Source organism: Semicossyphus pulcher, unplaced genomic scaffold, assembly GCF_022749685.1.
Source record: "Semicossyphus pulcher isolate SPU_LCO1_2020_fin unplaced genomic scaffold, fSemPul1.0.p SCAF_12, whole genome shotgun sequence".
In the NCBI taxonomy this organism is placed as follows: Eukaryota; Metazoa; Chordata; class Actinopteri; order Labriformes; family Labridae; genus Semicossyphus; species Semicossyphus pulcher.
In genome coordinates, this window is record NW_027211626.1 from 2274633 (window position 1) to 2295875 (window position 21243).

General features: G+C 44.7%; 1 protein-coding gene across 1 annotated transcript in view; it reads left to right on the forward strand.

Moving 5' to 3' along the window:
- Window positions 1-20539, forward strand: part of macrod2 (mono-ADP ribosylhydrolase 2) — a 523001-nt gene extending 502462 nt beyond the window's left edge. Inside the window, exons 16-18 of the mRNA XM_069659311.1 lie at window positions 14320-14358; window positions 15864-15935; window positions 19338-20539. Coding sequence (XP_069515412.1) covers window positions 14320-14358; window positions 15864-15935; window positions 19338-19360 — 134 coding nt within the window. The 3' untranslated portion in view covers window positions 19361-20539. The remainder of the gene's footprint in view (window positions 1-14319; window positions 14359-15863; window positions 15936-19337) is intronic.
- Window positions 20540-21243: the final 704 nt, after the last annotated feature.

Here is a 21243-nt window from a genome sequence, read left to right on the forward strand (position 1 = left end):
GAATCTGTTAGTGTGTGGTGTGCTGTTTGGGTCGTATCGTTGCTCTCCACACGCAGAGAAGACGAGCTGTAGTGATCAGAAGATTATTTTATTATTTGCTGCTTTTCACGTCGGCGACAGTTCTCTATATTACAAAAGCTTTGTTTGCTTCTTTAGTGTAATATGAAACAAAACGGTTGTAAGCACCACACACTGTCCAAATAGGAAAACACGATGCTTGATTAACTAAGTAGCCAGCTAATGAATTAGCCACAGCTGTTGGGTGTAAAGCTCTAATAACTTGGGAAAATCGTCTAAATATTGTGGCTTCAGGAAATCAACATACTGGCGTCCTACATGCACAACTCGGCGGTCTTTACCTGAGAGTGGTCAGGTGCAGACCAGACGGGTGAGTCGGGGACAGACTGTAATAGCGTTCTAAAGCCAGGCAGGAGAAGCCCTCGAGGGGGGATGGCGGGAAAGAGGATGGAGAGACAGACAGACCCAGCACGCCATCACAACAATCTCAGCCTCGACACAGCAGAGAGAGAAGGCAGCATTACGTGAGCCCAGAGGCTGAAAGTCTCACTGCTCCTCTCTCCCTCCATTTCTCCTTTTTTCTCCTCAGACCTGTTGTGTTACAAACTTCTGCGTGGTCCAAAAGTTCTTTGATTTCGATGTGTTTTTTTCCTGTCGTGTGCAGGAGGTAAAGATGCCTCATTAAGTGCTGCCACTAACTGTGTGTGAGGCTCTAAGCAGAAGGCCCGGCTGCATCCACACGTGCCATATGGTGCCCAAAAACCACACGCGCATCATGTAAACACCCTTGATCCCTTGTACCCACAAACAATAAAAACATGAAGGCACAACAAATCCCTTTCCTCAAACTGCCATGAGAATTGGTGTAAGTCTCTTGTTTGCCGTGTGTTTTTTGGGGGATGTTATTGATTTCTATGTATTTTACTCTCCCAGTGGTGCGGCTCGAGTGCACCACTGGGAGACAGAACAACAAGCCGACACAAATGGCTCCGTTGAAATCCAGCAGACTTGCCACTGGCGATACGAAGGTTCACAGGAAAGTATCAGAGCACAGTGACCCCGTGTGATCGCTCCTTCATGTTAAAGTCTGGAGTACAAAGAGCGGAGTTTCTTTGTAATCCACAGCAAATCAAAAGAGAGTTTTTTCCTCTTTTAAGCAGCTTGAATAATTAATTCCTGAATTCATTTGGTATTTTCCTCTCAGAATTTGTTGTTGCTGAAGTGCGCTTTGCATTTATGCTCCCTCGTCTGCAGCAACAAAAAGGATTTGAAGCTTTGCTTAATTGGTTGTTTTGTGCCCTTTTGTCTTGGTCTTTTGTGAACAATGGGATACTGCTGATGTAAATCTAATTCTTGAGAGCCATGCAGGCTTTCCTGTTGCTAAGAGTTGTCAGCACACAATTAACTTTTGGCATAACATTGTATACTGCATCAGTGAGTGGCTCCTCGGGGAGCGAGCTGCCACTGGCTGAAGACATTAGGCTACGCTTGTGTTTTATCGCTTCTCACACTGACTGTTCGAGTCCAGTACCAGCAGCTTCACCAATCACAGCCCTGCTGAGGCATTGTGTGTGAGCGCCGCGAGGAGACTTCCCACAGCCTTATCTTTATCTGTATTAATGCAGCTTTCATGGCTGCGTTCCATTTCGTTTGGCTCCTCATCTTCAACTCAATTTGACCTGTTGTGCTAATTTAAGGTGACAGGATATCAAACAGAGCCTGTTTCCTGGTGCTTTCCTGAGTTTCTTCTTCAGAAAAACGACACATTCTTTCCGTCTGTTGATCCCTTGGAGTCTGAATGAATCTTTGTCTAGAGATGGGAGCGATGAAGTACAAATGCTTCGTTACTCTACATAAGTAGACGTTTCTGTTATCTGTACTATGAGTATAAATCTTTCTGACAACTTTTTACTTTTACCCCCACATTCTTTGGCCTTTTATGCCATGAACGATGTCGGAAAGAGGGGACGAAAGAGTGGGGATGACACGCGGCAAAGGGCCGAGGGTGGGAGTCGAGCCTGGGGCCGCCACATCACAGACTGAGCCTCTGTATACGGGACGCTTAATTTAACCGCTAAGCTAAACTGGCACCCCTTTACCCCCAACATTTGAACAAAAATGTCTGTACTTTCTACTCCTTACAGGCTTGTAACTTTATGTTTGATGCTTTTGAGATGAATTATCAGTTATTTCGCATAACTTTCGCCACTTTCCGAACATCTCAACCAGTGTAGCAGGTAAGACGATGTAAAACGTGTCATCTAGCGGAGGCCAGGGAGCTCGCTAAACTACACTTTCTCAATCTAGGACGCCCGCCTCCGATGTCATGTCTCGTTCAAAGTCGTCAGGTTTGAAATGTAGACTGCAGACCTGAAGATTTTGTAGACAATCTACCGGTATATCCTCGTCGTATTTCAGATTCTGTCCCGCTATGAGCTGTTGCCTGCTGCCATCAATGTCCTTGACTGGATAATGATAGTATTTCACTCCAGCGCCTCTCGCTGGGCCGTTTCTTTTTGAGGGAGGGGCGCAATGCGAGCTGTTCGTACAACTTTCTCCGCAGCTACGGCGCCAATTTAAAATATTTTAGCTTCTATCGATTACAGAGAACACCAGCTTTGACTGACAGGCTTTTTCCAGGGACGAGTTGCTGCTTTAACCCGAGCGAAGAGGCGTCTAGTGAATGTGAAGTCTGTGAGCCACATGGATGAAAGTGAAGCCACAAATTCATTATTTTCGCTGTGTTGTTCTTTTAGAATGATTTCAGTTTAATAGTCTCCAAACATGAGGCGAGCTTCAGTTAGCTCAGCACAGAAACAGCCGCTAGAAATGTCCTTCAGAGGGACCCGTCTTACTTTATCCTGTGAGGACGTTTCACCGCCTGGACGCTGCACTCTTACTTTAGTGAAGAAGTTGAATATTTTACTTTTTAAATCCACTCCTACATGTGTGTATTTTTGCCACCGCAGACCGAATATCAATGCAGCCTGTTTGCTACTGGTTTCAATATGAAAAACTTTCTCTGATCAAAATAATGACATATTTTTCACCATCTGTTGATCCCTTAGAGTCTGAATGAAGTTCTTTGTCATCATTCCTCAGCACAGCAACACCTATCATTTTGTAATATCTCCTTAGTAATGAGAAATACAGACTCAACAATGTGCACAATGTCCATTATGCTGGTCACCTCTGCCCCAGAAGCCAGCTTCAAAGAGCGCGGGGCCTCATCTAACAGGCTGCAAGGGACACACTTTCTCCGTCCTCCTTTGAAGCTCCTCTTTTGATCAGCTCTCTCTTCCCGTCTCCACCTCTCTGTTTGGTTCACAAAAAGGCAAATGAATCAACTCTGAGCCGAGTGAGAATCAGTCAGCCAGCGGAGAGGCAACAAATGTGTGTTTGGAAAGACTCCAACAGACGCACACTCACACATAAAAACAGTGATGAGTGATCTCTGTATGTGTCGCCTGTCTCCTGGAGGCGCCGAGGTAGATTTGATGGTAGAGCTGCTTCAGTTGGAGACAGGAGGAAACCAAGGTGAGCTGCTGACAACAATGGTCTTTGAGGCTCAAACATGACAGTTCGGATTTTAAGACTTTATCCCTTTGGATTGCAAATGTCACTGTGCTCTTAACTCGCTAGTTTTTTCCAAACATTCACCCGACTTACCTCTGAAAGTTCACTCTGAATGCACAAAGGGTGAAATGCAGTAAGATACAAAGAGGCATGATAACAGAGCTGCAACAGTTAGTCAATAAACTGCTGATTAGATGGCCAAAATAATTAATAAGCTTCTATTGTGATCGTAATTTCAAAATGTTTTAACGCTACAATAAAATGTTGAATGTCGACAAAACAAGCTCTTTGTCGATGTCACATTTGGCTCTCACATTCAGACCGAACGATTTAGTAAAAAAATAATCCATACATCCGTTACCTACACCGCTTACCCTGTTCAGGGTCGCGAGGGGGCTGGAGCCCATCCCAGCAGTCATTGGGCGAGAGGCAGGTACACCTGGACAGATCGCCAGTCAATCACAGAGACAGACAACGAGTCACGCTTACATTTAGCTGCAATTCAGAGTCACCAGTGAAGCTAACGAGCATGTCTGTGGACTGTGGGAGGAAGCCGGAGTACCCGGAGGGAACCCACGCATGCACGTGGAGAACATGCAGACTGCACACAGAAAGGCCCACAATATGTGAACCGGGATTCGAACCAGGAACCTTCTAGCTTATGGTATGATAAAAATCAGTATATAATGTCATGCTTTGATAAGGAAGTGTGGAGCGCTGTCCCCTGGTGGGCCTTGAGGGTGTTACAGGTACTGCAAGCGGGTAAAATAAGTGCACAATTTGCACTTATTTTACTACACAATCTGTCATATCTATATGCATCCATTATTTGTTTGCATTGCATTGCCACTAAGCCCACAGCAGAGGATGCACTTCCTGCGGCAGCTGAAGAAGTTCAACCTGCCAAAGACAATGACGGTGCACTTCTACACCGCCATCACTGAGTCCATCCCCACCTGCTCCATCACCGTCTGGTACGCTGCTGCTGCTGCCAAGGACAAGTGCCGGCTGCAGCGTATCATTCACTCTGCAGAGAGGGTGATAAGCTGCAATCTGCCATCTCTCCAGGACCTGTACACCTCCAGGACCCCGAGGCGTGCAGGTAAGATTGTGGCCGACCCCTCTCACCCCGGACACAGACTCTTTGAGACCCTCCCCTCTGGCAAGAGACTGCGCTCCATCAGGACCAAAACCTCCCGACACAGGAACAGTTTCTTCCCTTCTGCTGCCAGCCTCGTCAACAAGGCCCCGGCCCCCCCACCCCCCAGGTGACATGGACTCTCATCCAGCCCCTCAGTCACTCAACACTTAAACGAGTGTTAAGTCTGTAATTCCGACTATGCATTACATTAACGCACACTGGACTTTTATATTTTCTGCACACTGAGTTGTGTCATTGAAGGTTTGGGTAGGCTCCTGAATATTTTTTAAAGTATTTCAAAGTTGAAAATGGGCCGCTGCATTCGTAACTTTGGGATGTCATCACTGAGAACACTTGCTTGGGCGATAAAAAAAAAAACAGCATCCAGAAGCGACGTAATAGTAGAATCTGATGCAACATCTTCATTTGCTTTAATTATGTCTCTATGAGTCCCTCGCGACACTGCTGACACATACTGAGGTCTGCCATCATGCTGCTCTCTTGCTGACCTTTCGGTGACAGACGGCTGCTCCAGGACCTCGCTGCAGTCTAGACGAGCTCTTTGGTTATATTGACCAGTCCGATCGACGACCTCCTGTGGAAAACCTTGAGCTGCCCCGAGGAGGAATCGCTTCATAACTGCAAATCTGTCAGCTGGCCCGAGCCGCACTAATATCCATGCCTTCCTGTGTTGACGAGCTGCTTCCTCACCTGTGATGTGGTCCCATTTTTATGTATCGCGGGGGTCAGCCAGATCACCCCGAGTCAGATTTACTGGTCCCCTACAACAATCACTGCCTGCGCCTTGATGTAGTAAACCACAATAGGTATCGGAGGCAGAGGTGGGCAGCTTCCTGCAGCAGGCCCGCCGGCAGCGCAGGGAGTCTAAAGATTATGTAAAGTAATTCAGTGAGTGATGAGAGAGGAGCAGGCCACCAGTGACAGCAGGTTTAGCAGGTATGTAGGTCACACCGGGGGAGGCCTCTTTTGCATTTCTTCCCTTCCGTGTCTATTTTTGTTTTGTCTCCCTCTCTCACTTCTCCGCTTAATCAGTTATTCACTTACTCCTTTCATCTCGCTCTTTTTTTAACTTCCTTTCTTGTCCATGACAGACCGCTGCGACTGTTTCACACCACCTCGTACAAAATGGGGAATAGAAAAAAAGACTAAAAAGAGAGATCAAGAGTGAGAGGCGTTGCCGGTGAGACCGGCTTTTTACTGGCCTTCCTGTTTCTTCTGAACCGTGTGTCTTATCAAAGGTGTGCCAGTGGTCATTTCCCCTTCATGTCTTCCAGCATATGTTGTCATCTGTGCCCCCTCTTTTCTCCCGCCATCCCTCTCTGCCTTCTAATCATCTTCGCTTCCTCTAAGTTGCGGCTTAACCCCAAAGCAGATGGCGTCCTGTTCTCTTTTCACTCATTCAGAGCACTCTCTGTTTTCTCATCTTGTCAAGCATGGCCCAGGCCTGTGTAATGAGCTCGGGCCTTTTCAGTCTGTTTAGAGGACCCTGACCCGGCTCGGAGCGTCCCCACCAAAGCCACCACGTCAAGGTTACCCAAACCTCCGCAGGGGAGCACAATGCTACTCAGTGTCCTCACCCCCTCGGCCTTTTCTTTGGGAGAAGAAAGGCGGAATATTAATGAAGACTCTTTGCTTTCCAGGAGGGTAGCAGTACAGAGGGGCGGTCCTGGTGTTTATTGAGCAGGCTTGTTTTCGTCTTCCTTCGCCTGCAGGTCACAACTCGGTGCTCTTTAATTGGCTCAGATTGTCAGACAGTGTTCCATCTCATTGCAGAGAAAACACTCGCTATCAAACACTGACCCCCTCTTCCTCCCTAAATCCCTTTCTTCCTGTTTTGAAAGTGGCAGCTCATGCAGCGCCACTAAAAACTTAACATTACCATATGAAAATGGGCCACTTTCCACATTTACCAGCTCATTAGTTCTTTTGGTCGGGCACTTGTTGAGGCCGACCCACTCTTGTTTTGCCTGTGCAGGGAGTTGTCTTTAATTATCTCTGCAGCAGGCATATCAGACCCGCAGCTTTTAGTCCATGCAAAGTTCACTGAGGGGTTCTTTGATACTTGTTTAATATACATAGCCTAATGCAGACAAAACCCTCATAGACCACCCAGTTTACATACTGAATGTATTCTGCTCACATCCCCTGAAAGGAACGATGTTCTAAACAGATACGGGTACAGACCTTGACATTTTCTTATCTTGTTCTCTAAAGATGAAATCCTTTTAGCACGCAGCTCCGCCTGCTTCAGAAGAGCGTCTGAAACCTTTACTGGATATTTGATCAACTCAAACAGAAATACTTTGTCAATGAAAGAGATTCAGCCAGTGAATCAGTTTTCAATCGTCGTGGTTTCATTTGGGCAGAAGATACTGAGCAGCTTTTTGCAGAGGGGGCAAAACGCACATTCTGTACTGAAGAAGAAGTTCAGAGTTGAGAGGCGTGTTTATGACAAATGTGAGGTGGATCGGATGAAAGCCTTAGGGGGAGTTTGTTAAAGTATGACATGAAAATTAAAATGGCTTCCTGTTGGTTTTACAATATGGGTCCCAGAGGCTTTTATGTAGGTCTTGACGTTATACAGATGTGTACCACATTTCATAAATCTAGTACTGCAAAGTGTGCATGTGCAAACGTTTGTTCTTGGCTGCACGCTGAGGTTGGTTTAATAGGTGTAGGAGTAGCGTCAGTGTCGGTGTGCCATCGGGAATGAAGTTATCCTGTTTAACATTTTGCTGTGTATAATAAAATAAATGAAAGTGTTTATATATACCAGACGTTTTGTAGTCGGCCTGTCTTCATATGACAGGAAATTTAAATCTGTAGCCCTGTTGTAGGAGCCATAAATGAGTTCATTCTGAAATCAGTACATTTGTATTATGTTAAGTTTTGATGGTTTATATTTTTGGTATTCATATGAATTTGTGCTCGCGATTTTGTTATCTTGAGGATCATGGAGATTTGGGTCTCAATGAATGTGGGCGGTGATAATCGTAGTTAATAAATTCACTTTTTCTTTAGGGGGGAAAGAGAGCGTGTTGGGTTGCCGTATTTTTTGTTGACCACATTTCTTTTGATTGCTTTTATTACTTTAAGTATAGTTTTCATTGATAAATCTTTTTCAAACGTACTTTTGAATCTCAGCGAATCGTTTGTTAGCGCGTCACAAATTATCGTGGCTCAACCTCAGCCTCTTAGCGACTGTTATGTTTGTTTCCTGTCGTCGCTACACCTCTCCTGGCGGTTACACTGGCTGATCTTCATGAATATTAGTAAATAAATGTACACAATTATTATTAACACGTTGTTGATTATAATTTAGTTTTATTTAAGCATCTTGAATTGCCAACAGGCTGCCTGGTGGTGCAGTGGTTAATGCTGTCGCCTCACAGCAAGAAGGTTCCTGGTTTGAATCCCAGTTCTGACGTAGTGGGCCTTTCTGTGTGGAGTCTGCATGTTCTCCCCGTGAATGCGTGGGTTCTCTCTGTGTACTCGGGCTTCCTCCCACAGTCCAAAGACATGCTCGTTAGGTTCACTGGTGAAATGTAAGGAGTTGAAAGTTCAGTTGTTGGTGTAAAATTTGGGGTTAAAAGTAAAAAGTTGTCAGAAAAGAAACCTGAAAACTACTGAAGTACATTAATCAGTATTTGTGCTTTGTTACTTCCCACGTCGGCCTATTTAAAGGTGAAAGATCCGTTTCAATAGTTCCCAGTGGCTCCCAGACCGACTCTGTGATGCGTCAGGTCCATTGTTTGACTGGAAGCAGCTGCTCACCTGTGAGAGCTGAACGGGATCAAAGCTCCAGAACCTGCACGGACAGAGCCACCCAGCACGCCACGGCGCGGTTTGGGGATCAAATGAACAGAAGAAACTCTCCTGGGGGCCTGACACTGTAGGGCACAGACACTTCTACACCTCCATTGATTTTGATTCTCTGACTAGTCACGAAAAGGAGTTGAATAAAAGACAGTTCGATGTCCTGTGGCTGAGGGACGGACAGAAACCTCCTGTTCTGCCCGAGGCTCCTGTCTGGAACATTAAGCAGAGACGGTTCCCATGCCGCCGTGTGGGCGACCCACAGGGACGGCCTCCCCTGTGGGCTGACTGAGCCGGAATGACAAGAGCATTAAAGCAGAGTGGAAGCAGAGCTGCTGCTGATGGTGACAAATGCTCTTTGAGGATGATGTGAAATAATGAAAAAACCTTTAAAAAAGCTGCAGCCAGTGAAATATCTATTTCAATTATTTATACACGGCTTTAACATCTCAACTTGGCCTTGGTGTGCAGCTCAAACACACTTGCTACCATGCCTGCTCACTGTGGTGCAGTGTAGTGCTGACCAACAAAACACTAACTACCTTTTGTCTAATAAATGAATGGAAGGTAGGGGGGTGTAATTTTCTGCTTGTCTGCATGCGAGGGTGACTTATGCCCAACTCTCTTCCTTCCTCTGCCTGCTCTTATGTGTAGATGTGCACACACACACACACACACACACACACACACACACACACACACACATACACACACACATACATACTCTCATCCTCTTCCACCACGGAGGGTTTTTTCTCTCCAGGATGTTTTTTTTGAACTTCTGAAAGGCTGAAGTGACAAGAAAAGTAAAAGGATAATATTTAAGTGCATCTGAGTGTTCGGCGTGAAGATGGCCGACATTACAGCTCCCTAAAAGAGAAGCCAAACCCTCTCTGTCGCCCCCTGCTGACTGGCTGCAGTATAGCTCATAAAGCCCGCCTCCTCCGTGTTAACAGGTGGGACATGAGTCAAACTATAAAATCAAAATACACGTCAAATACATTTTTCTGACAAGTGTACTTTTTATTAGTTATTTGATGCTATAAAAAGGGGGTGTGGCCTCATGATTGGCAGCTCTGTTGTCAAATCAAGCTCCTGCAGTGTTCTGTTCCCGAGCAGTAGAGTAGAGGAGGAACGGCGAGAGGAGACGTAACTAACACTAACACTACAGTCATTTTTGAGCAACAAGAAGAGGTGGAGACGTGTCATCCATCTTTGTATACAGTCTTTGGTAGTAACAAGGCGCCCATTTGGCCATTAACACCCAGCGTGAGCATTTATCATGGTGGTTTATTCATGCATGATTGAAGGTTGAATATTTTCGTCCACAGGAGTTTAGTGCGGGTCGTTTATGATCTCTTTCTGCAGCAGGTATTAAGCCCAGATCCCACAGGATCCGTGTCCGCTGTGTTCAGTGTGTGCCGCGACCTCCGGAGATAATCACACCCACTCTAGTCAATGCTGATGATTCCACAGCACGCGTCACAGAAGCGTCTCTCCAAGTCTATTTTTGATGGAGGCCGCTTCAAGCCTGCGTCAAGCTGAACAGCGGAGATCGTTCCAAACAGGAAGTCAGACACGAAAACAGCATAGAGCATCAGGTCATTTCAAAAGGAAACACCATGTACAGATTTATATCCTATCAACATGTCAACATTACTTCATAGGCCAGGAGTCAATCAATCGGTCGGAGGATCCCAGAGATTATTCTACACCATGGACAACAAGAACTTTATCTCAGCGGTACAAACTGAACTGTTGTTTGTGTGTTGCTCTGTTTTAACATTGAAGTTATGACGTGATTTCGCAATTCCTGCGCGATAATGTAGTTCTCCCACGATCTTGTGATCTCGTGAATCCAGCTGCTTGGGCCAGCGCTCCGCTGCGCTGCTGACCAGAAACGCCTCCTGTGGGGTAGGGCGATCGTCGTCTGGCGGACCAAAACCGCGGCGGACACGGATCCTGAAGGATTTGGGCTTTAAGGTTAAAAAATGGAGTTTAGTTCAGTAACATTATAGCACTCGCTAAGGGTACAGAGCCGTCATGTAGCATTGCATTCACAGCTGTGAGAACAAATAGGGGCATCACAGCTAACGTTATATGGGTATGCTAACTGCTAACGCTGATACTGACAGCAAACTAAATATTTAGTGATGAATAATTTGCAGATGGCAGTCCTGCTTCCACCTCTTATCCTGACTCTCATGCGTGGTTGTTGTGGGCGGAGCCTGGCAGATGTCAATCATAATATGATCTGCCATGCCCACAGCGCCTTTAGAAATCATCCAAACGAAGTTTAAACTACGTTATGAACATTTATTACCTCTCAGAGTTTGGTGGATGCTAACGCTCTCAACTTTTATATCATAAATGCATTTTTACTATTTCAAGCCACATTTCAACATAACTGTATAGAGGGTGGAGTCATTGTCAAGGACCCCTCAGGGTCATCGGTCGAGCCTAAAGAATAACTGGTGTAAGCTGTCTTGTTTCCTGCTGAGGGAGTCAATTCGTGCTTCTGTTTTTCTCTCCTCCTTATCAGCCCTCTGTGGACTCTGCCTCTCCTTCACAGGAACCTTGACAGAGGCCCGTTTTTCTCTCTCCCCCATCTTGTTTATGTGTTTACCGCAGCACGCTCGCTTCCTCCCCTAAATGATAGCCCCTGTACTGTCAGCACACAGGAGTCGAATTAGAGCGCGAGGCAGAGCAGCGTGGCCGTTCCCTCCGAGCTTCGGGGAGGCTGGAGCCGCAATCAGTTGAAATTCAGAGCTTTTTGCTTTGTCCTGATCAGCGCTGGATATTAGAGGAGGAGGAGGATGCTACCCTAGCACCCACATTGTGTTGTTGTTACCTGAGAGAGAGGAAGAGAGAAGCATCTGGAACGAGGCCAATGCTTCAGTGAGCTCCTGCTGCTGCACACAGGCGCGCTAAGCTAGCTGGCATAAAAAAATGCAGTGATGATGGAGGCTCGATGCAACATGAGAAACAACATCAGGCACAGTCCACATGTCCCACCATCAGCTTTAATATCCGTAACATGGAAGTGTTAATGCATGGCATATCATTTCAGCGTGTATGCATAATTTATGACATTACTATCGATGCCATACGGCCGGTCTGGAACACATGTGGTACAATATGTGTGCTTACATGTTTCCTGTCAATTTATTCCATTAGAAAGACGAATCTGAATCTGGTCATCAAGCTGCGTCTTTGATAAATTCACAGAAGGACATATGAATAAAGGATTGATCCAGGCTACTTCAACTTTGTTCTTATTTTCTCTGTATTAATCGGCATCTGAGAACACAACGACTTTATTAACATGGCAGTTAGTTTCCCTGTTTTGAGCCTTATCCTGGTTTTGATCATATTAAGAATATATTTACATATTTCTCTAAATGCATGATCATGAAGGTATCTGGGTTTCTGCGCAGTGTGTCTTGATCTCTACCCTTTGATCTGGTCCATGGGGCTGCACGAGGTTCTAACATAGGGAGTCTGCATGTTCTCCCCGTGCATGCGGGGGTTCCCTCCGGGTACTCCGGCTTCCTCCCACATTCCAAAGACATGCTCGGTTCATTGGTGACTTTTTATTGCCTGTAGGTGTGAATGTGAGCGTCTGTCTCTATGCGTCAGCCCTGTGACTGACTGACAATCAGTCCAGGTGTAACCCTGCATCTCGCCCAATGACAGCCGGGATCAGGCTCCAGCCCCCCACGACCCTGAACAGAATAACCCGAGTGTTGACGTGCAACAGTATCCTGGTTTCTATGGAGTATGCCATGTAACATATCCATGTTTCTGGACCAATATAAGGTTTTATCTGGATTTCTGCAACCAGGATGTGATGTTTACAGGTGCAAAATACAACCAGGAGACTTCAAAAACCCAACAATAAACAGGATACTAGTGTGCATATAAATGAACTCAATGATATCGCCACAACAGCAGGACAAAAAACACAAATGTGCACACAAATCAACAGGTTGTAAACAAGCCAAGGGAAGCTAGAAGTCAGGTGTTAATTCCTTGTAGAGAAAAACTTTGCACATTTGTTTCATAAGACAGGTGTGTGGGAGAGGGAAAAACCTGGCAAAATTGCAAGTACATTTATACATTACATACATTTATTTGCTTGCAACCTTTTCTGTACTCGACCTTTAAACAGTAAACAGTGTTTACTTGCATGCATTTAATTCCTTGAATCAATCACAGGAATAGTAACAATGAAGATGTTCAGCTCTTTACAGCATGAGTGTCGTCCCAGCGGGTGTGAAGTGTCGACCACGGCTGGAGGAGTTCATCTATCTTTGTTTGTTGTATTTACGTTGAGTGTCGGCGGAGGAGTTTAGTTTTGGCACAAGCTAACACATAAGCCTCCTCATCGTTCCTCCTCTACTCTGCTGCTCGGGAACAGAACCCTGCAGGAGCCCCATTTGTCAACAGAGCTGTCAATCATGAGGCCACACCCCCTTTTAATAGCATCAAATAATTAATTAAAAGTGTATTAAAAATGAACACTATTTTGATGTACTACACTATTTGACGTGTATTTTGATTTTATAGTTTGACTCATGTCCCATCTGTTAACATGGAGGAGGCGGGCTTTATGAGCTATACTGCTGCCAGTCACAGCAGGGGGCGATAGAGAGGGTGTGGCTTCACTTTTAGGGAGCTGTCATGTCCTCCATCTTTTTATGCAGTCTATGGGTTTAAATAACAAAATGATTTAGGTTTCTTATTAATAAAGGTTTATATTTAAGGAGTTCTGAACTGGACACTACAGCAGAGCAAAAAACACAAATATTCAGACAAGCAGCCAGGTTGTAATTCGCCTGAATTTTGCCTGTGTAAAAAATAAAGACAGACATTTCCTCCCCCGGATGTTTCCATCCCTCAGCTCTGAAATATAAAAAAGAATAATGAGAGTGAGATTGTTGTTGCTTCATCCTTCCTGCTTTTCGACGGTCCTGAGTCCCGGTGGTGTCTCAGGGAGGAGGAATCTAATTTCCAAGTGTTGCAACAGATTAAATCAGTTTTATGTTGAAGAAGCGGTGTAATGCATGTTCTCGATAGCTGGCAGCCCACCGATCAAATTGCAAGCGATGTAAAGGTTTTATTTTATGTCCTGTCTCAGAGCCTCTGCATCCTGTCATGTGTATCCAAACCTGCAATTACAACCACGGAACCTGTGTCTCCATGAGGGACTGAATGACCTTGACATCAAACATACAGAACATTGAGACCACTTTGGATTCCACACGTTCTTCTATCACACCTAAGCAGTTGTATTTGTTTACATCATCGCCCGACCGCCTGGAGAGAGCGGTTATTTTTATGCTCTGCTTTGTTTGGATGATTGTTGTTGCAAAGGAGGGAAGCAGAGAGGTTTGCTCAGGGATCGACGGAGAAGGAGAGGTAACAGGGAGGATAGTGAGGGAGGTAGGAGGCTGCCTTACAGGGATGCCAGTCTGTAATTAATTTTGCATGCGTCTCTCTCTCCCTTCTCGCATTTGTTTTGTTCTTTTTTGAAGTGAAACTCTTCAGGAAGGCTCTGAATTTCCAGGCACGAGAGACTGTTACGCATCATGAAAAATGTAAACATGCGGCCATGAGTATCAAGTTTAAGGTGGTAGTAGAGTTGGAGCAAAAAAAGATTGTCCTTTTATCAACTGCATCTGCATGTATGAATTAACATATACGATCATTAACACGTCTGTATTTGTATGTGCTTCACTTTACAGACGTCTCTGAGGTCAACGACACCGGCGCCAGCAATGGAGGTGAGTAGAGATCATGTTGTTCTCATGGACTGTTTATAAGAAGTGGACGAAGCCACCTTGATAGCACCCACTGGTTTGAGACCCCCCTTTTCAAACCACGAGTTGTGAAGTTGGAGCCAGAAGAGATCATATTTGGATGACAGGATGGATGTGCATTGTTGTCTATCAATCACAGGTGGCCACACCCTAAAGTATATCCTGCATTGTACTCTCTGTTTACAGATTTGGAGGGACCTGGATTTTTAGTACAGGAAGTGTTCCGGATGTTTGTAGTCGGAGTTGTATTGACCAATCACGTATCAGCAGACTACAGCATACAGACGTTCTGTTCTAGATCAAAAATTCAACTTGAGACTAATCTCCTTGAAGCTGTGTCATGAAAGCTAATCAGCGTTTAGATTTCCCGACTTCCTTGAATGCATCATAAATGATGGCCCCGCCCTCCATCTCATGTTAAAGTAGTGTTCTTCTCCTCTTGAGGACAGACCTGACAAAGCTTCATGTTGACTTGTTCCTAATCTGCATCATGATGTTGTTCTTTCAGCAAACTGAAGAGCCGTTAATTAAAGTCGATCACAAGAAAATCTGTTTCTGTTTGGGCTTCATCCCGCTGCAGTAAGCCAGAGTGCAGCCTCTGTGTAACTTCCTGTTTACAGTGAGACTGAGACTCAGCACAGACAGATGAACGGGCGCTCCTCCGGGGGATGGGACGAACCGAGAGATGACGGCGTTTATTTTACAGACACATCTGGAGGGAGAATTTCGCTTCACTTTTGATCTCAAGCTGCTAACTGGACAGTAAACTGAAAAGAAAGCCTTGACTGGAAGTCGTTTATCGCTAAGTGATGGCTAAACCGGAATGCCTGACTTATTAGGAAAATGTTTACTGAGGTAATAAATCAATAGAGGAAAAGAAAATGCATTTGGACGTCTTTTTGCAACCAGTGGAGTCGCCCCCTGCTGGTCATGAGAAAGGATGCAGCTTTAAAACTCTTCCACACTGGCTTCACTATTAAATCCAGAGGCTGCGTCCACTTCTTACACACAGTCTGTGTTTTTATTCCCCATAAACTACCTTCTCTGGAAGCAGTGAAGCATCGCTGAGATGCTGCCACTGCTGCCCACGTCTCTGCCTCCATTTCTTGCTCTCCTGCTTCTGCAGCACACCTGCCGACATTTATTAAACCTCACAGTTTAGCTGTTTATTTCTGATGTGCTTTAATTTCAGTTGTAGGAGCTCCATCCAGAGTTCCTGTTCAGGTTTAACACTACAATTAGGTACTCAGATTTTGCACTTTTAACTGAAAAGTTCTCGTTATCTACATTGTGATGGTAAACACATTCAGCTGGACTCACAGTCTTGGCAGGGCAGAGGGATTGTTTCAGCATACTGAGGCTTCTCTGCACAGCATGGGGGGCAAAAGAACGGTTGGTTATCAAAGCCTCTCCTCATATTTCTCCCCTCTCTCCCTCTCTATTCTCCTCATTTCTCTCCTCTTGTTTAGAAGAGATGAAAGATCACGTCGAGAGCTCAGAAGAACCTGATTCAATTCTAACCGACAGCATTCAGTCCAAAGGTAAGGGCACGGGAGAGGCTCTCACACTCCCTCACTGCCACACTCTTATCTCGCGCACGTCTCTATTTATAAGCAGATCCTTATAAGTGGCCACAGCTGCTGAATTAAAATTCACTTCTCCCGGAGAATCCTCAGCGCTGTGCAGCCGAGTGTTACTCAGCTTCACCCTCCTTGTCTCCGCTTTTCCTCTCCCCCGTCTGTCTCCATCTCCTCCTCTCTGTAGGGGAGGCGGATTGTACGTGCTCCTCCAGGGCCGAATGCATTTGTAAATCCTCTCTACCCATTTCAGGTCCACAGCTCTGACCCTGATATTTAGGTATAAACGTGTCAGCATGTCTTTGGAGATTGAGTGTGATGAATTACCTGCAAACTCCGTGATCAGACGTTTAATAAATCAAGCGTGCAATGCATGTTATTTTAACACGCAGCCAACACAAACTGTAGGAGTAATAATCATGCCAATAAATCATATTTGATATGGATACTACACTGTTTTTATTCACAGGGTCTCTGCTGAGAGTCGGGGTAATAAGACAGATTGTAATTTGAATGTAGGCATCTGTGGAGTGTGCTCTGAATTTCTATGTCTGCATTTGTTCTGTGTGTGGTTCTATAGAGTAGCTGAGCCAAAGAACGGCATTCAGATTTGGGCAGAGTACACTTTCCAGGTGGAAAAAAAAAAATCATTAAGCAACTGTTGTGAACAGATTGTCAGGGTTGAATAAATAGGACAGGCTAGCAGCATATGAAATAAGTTGGCAGAGACTAACGAGTTGGTGTAGAAAGGAGAGAGAGCTTAAACAATGCCAGACAAAAGCGCCAGAGAAGAAAAAGCGTGTTGTCGAACAAGCGTGAGGATCAGGGCGGGATGGTGCAGAGGGGAGCTGGCTGGGACATATTGTGTGGTGAAAGTACAGTATCAGAACACACAACACTGGGCAATCACAACAGAATATCTGCTTGTGATTATCAGAGTTTGTTTTGGACAAAACCTTAACTGCAAACGTCCCTGTGAAAACTGGAAAACATGTTCCTGGGCCCCAGAGGATGTCTCCTAATGATTCTGATGCCACTGTCAGGTCTAATTATTCACCCTGTCAATGACCAAGTATCGAATTCATGAAACGATTCCCCTGAACTTTCCTCTGCTGCCAGCATCAGACAAATTTCAAAATCTGCAGGAGATCTAAATCTACCCTCAAGTTAAAAGGACAACAGCACTTTATATCATGACCCTACTAACAGTGTTTACTTTAAAAGTAACTCATTACGTTACCTCCTCAGAAAAGTAACCAAAAATTAACCCCTCTTTTTGACTCGTTCCACATGTGTGTTATATTGTCAGGAGGGCGTGTCGCCTGCTGTACGTCTACCTTTGAATGTATCGACTCTACCGTCTCTGCATCGCCTCGTTCACGGCCCATAGTCTGTAACTCTGCCGCCTTATAACAGGACTGACAGACGCAGTATAACCTTTACAGCTCTTTATGATGCTAACAATCTGACAGTGAACTGGGCAGAGGCATCCAGTATTAGGCACAGCTGTTTCCATGACGACAACACAACACAGGCACTTAGTCCCACCAGTGTTGTGGAGCTGTGTTTAGCTGCAGATGCTTCTTCGCGTTTGAAGTCGAGCTCTTCACAGCTGACGAGCACTTCTCCTCCAGACACAGCTTACATCTCACCGTCATGTTGTTCTCGTCCCTTTCACCCAAACATTCAGAATAATGTGAATATTTACACAAAGTAAACGCTGTCCTCTCTGACAGCTCGCTAGCTGAATCAGCTAGCTACGCACAGCTGTGTTTACCTTCTGCTGGTACGCAGCGACCTGCCAAGAAGGAAGAGAGAAACAGAAACAGAGCTTCAGGGAGTTTCTGTTTTTGTGGCGACAAAAGGAAAAGAGAAATACGGCGATTTATTTTCCAGTAGGATTACTGTTTGTGAATTGCAGAACTAACGAGTTACGTTACTCGTTGAAACAAAAAAAAGTAACGGATTACTTTGTAACACGTTACCCTCACCACTGCCTACTAACAGCTCAAGAGTGGAAAAAGTCTAATTCCTCAAATCCAACATTAGCATTAACTCTACATTTAACAGTTACTGGCAAGGTTTTGCTAAAACCAAGATAATTTATTGTCTATTTTTGCTAGGGCTACAAATAACTATTACAATAATTATTAGGGATAATTTACTGTTCTTATTTATTATTCCTTTGCTGTATAAAGTTTCAGGATTAGGAAAAACTTCCCTAATGCAACATTTGGTTTCATTAATTGCTCTTTCTGTCTGACTAACAGGCCCAAACATTAAGATGTTAAGTTTATTTCAAACGACAAATAAAAGCAACAAATCCTCACGCCTGACAGGGTGGAATAAAATAATATTTGGTTGTTATGCTTGAAAAATTACCCTAATTTATCAGCAACTGTTTTGACAAATGGCTAATTGGTGGTTTCTGCGGATCAACTAAACAGTTATGGACTAAATTTGTGGTGTGCAATAACATTTTAGCCTATGAGGATTTAATGAAGTGTCTCCTTTGCTGAATCAGAGACGATGGGACAATAGAAACATTAAAGACACAGTAATGAGTACTAGGGCTGCAACTATCGACTAGTCATCAATTAGGCGATTAAGCAGATAATTAATTAATTACAATTTTTCATTCAAAAATGTGCAGATTTTGCTCCAACTGACACAAGGGAGAAATAAAAGGAGGAAGAACAAAGATGAGAGAGAAACAGTGTTTAAGGTGAAGGACTGAAAATGTAAATGAGACAATCACACAGCGTGGCTGAAACTGTTTAAAAGAGAGCTGCGTCTGGTTCTCTCTGTAGCGCGACAGTGTTATATTAATGTTAAACGCCAATACAACTCAGTCTATAGGTAGCTAACGTTAGCTAGCTGAGAAGCTAATTATCTTATCCAGGCAAGTCAGCATCATCCACAAGTCCAACGTGCCTTCTCTTCAAATGCACACGCATCATCGACGTGCTCCCGTGATAAACAAATCCTGCAGGTGATCCTTTTCTTTGCAGCGTTGAGGGTGAAAGTTTTAGGACGTGATGGATGGTGTTGCATCGGTGGCCACCATTTTGCTATGTTTTTTTTTACCTTTTGCGTCCCGGTCGCTGTTGTGCATGCACAACTCTCAGCAGAGATGGTAAGGATGCAAGATGGCTCACCCCTCAGCAACTCAGCTCCAGGAAACAATGTTCGCGACAGCATGAAAAACACACGCGATGACTTAAACAACTAATTATCGCCATATGAATTTATTGGCAACTTCTGCCATGGATTTTTGTTGACTAATTGTTGAACCCCTATTGAGTACTAAATGTAATTCTGCCGTGCAAAAACATCGCTCATCCTGTGAATTTGTTTCCCATTCAGACACTGTTGAGAAGAAAGAATGACCAGCTGAGGGACGGACAATCAACCTCATCTGACAGCCAGCAAACTGTGCGAAGCCAACCACACTGGTGTCAGCCTGGCCCACGTCAGAATGGGCTCTGACACTGGCCCAGGACAACCAGTTACTCACACCACGCTCACATTCCCTCCTTTATTTAGCCTCTTTGTTAAGAAACTACTCATCCCTCAACTATGTATGTACTGTATGTATATGTATGTACAAAACCTTACTATAGGACTTGAACATATCAAGCAGAAAAGATGAGCCATACCTCACTGTGTGTTAGAGTCAGACATCATTTTGCAGGCTGGGTGCGATGAGATTAACCAGGTTCAAGTCTCTTTATTTGATCTTTACCCACTGTGAGAGTCAGAGGACTAACAGCCACAGCTCCGTGGGCGATTAACCATCAATCCTTTCACGATAACATTCAACTGACTACCTGTAAACACCCGACATTTATCGACACATAAACACGCTAACACCTGCCACGTCCCCTCACCAAGCTAGAGCTCCATTATTTAGTCAAACCACCGTCTGCGAGCTGCTGCGTCACTCTGCAGCATTTCACATATTTACATCACCAGTCACCTGATTTTGCGCCACTGCTGTAACCGCAGCTTAACCCGTCTAAGCAGGAAACTGTTCATCAGCACCCAAGCACGCTAGAGAGGATGTGAGTGTCTTTTAACAAATCAATTAGTTCGATCCCCCCCCCCCCTTTTTTTCGTTGCAGTTTCCAGTGCATGCCAGAAAAGTTGCTTTGAAGTTCACCAACATAAACACAGATTAAAGTCCTCTTCGCTTTCGCTTGTCTCCTTACCAGATTGTCTCTAATTGTATTAAAGAAATCTGCCTTATTTCATATCAAACTAATCTAAATCACACGCCTGAGGAGGCGGTCCGAGTCTGAACCCTTGGTTGTGTCTTGCTTGCAGATGATTTGTAATTTTAAGAACGTCATGTTACGGCTAATACCTGTTGTCTAATTCTTTTTCTCCTCGGTTAATTAAAAACAAAGTTTGGGTTTCTTTTAAATGTCGGTATAATTCATGAGTTATTTTCAGAGGTGCCATACTCCAGATCAGATGAATTAAAGTTCTATGAATTGATGCCTTCATACTTTGATGTTTGCTTTGCTAAACTATAACAGAAACAACTAATAAAGTTTAAGGTGGAAGCCATGTCTCTGCTTCGTCGTGAGTTGCTACTTCTGTCATAACAGCAGCTTATATTTTATTTCTTGTTACTTGTGCCCGATGCAGTTAATTTCCCCTCGTGTGAAATTGAACAACTGTTACGGAGCGATCGGTCATGTGTCTCTGGGACAGAAACAATTAGTCGCTCCTGTGAGCTCCAGCAGGCTGCCTCTCCGGCCCTCGGGCTCTCTCCTGTGTCGAATGAGAGGAGATATCAGGCAGACCCTCTCACCCCAGAGCCCCTGCCTCGCTCGGAGAAAATCACTAATGGCCGCAGACCTCACAACGAGTTCGTTATCAAAGACTCAGCAGCTCTCCAGAGCAGAACCTCTCCATCTGTCTCCGCTCTTATCTGTAAACAAAATGTTATGTTACACCTCAAATCTCTGGTGAATGTTTACCTGCGTTTGTAAATCCATTACACTAATTTTTTAAAGGACGTGCACAGCCGATGCTCCAAACAGACACAAGGAACGAGGGACAGCCGTCATGCACGCGTAGTTAAAGGCAAGTATATCTCCAGCTTCACTCGTTACAGCCAATAATACAGTAGAACTTGTAAGGTGGTGACGCTGGCGCCCCCAGTGGCAAAACAATGCACCAGTTTCCACGAGATTTGTCTCATTATTTAAAAAACTAAACGTATCGTTAGGAATCAAGCTTAAAACAAAACTGAAGACAAACT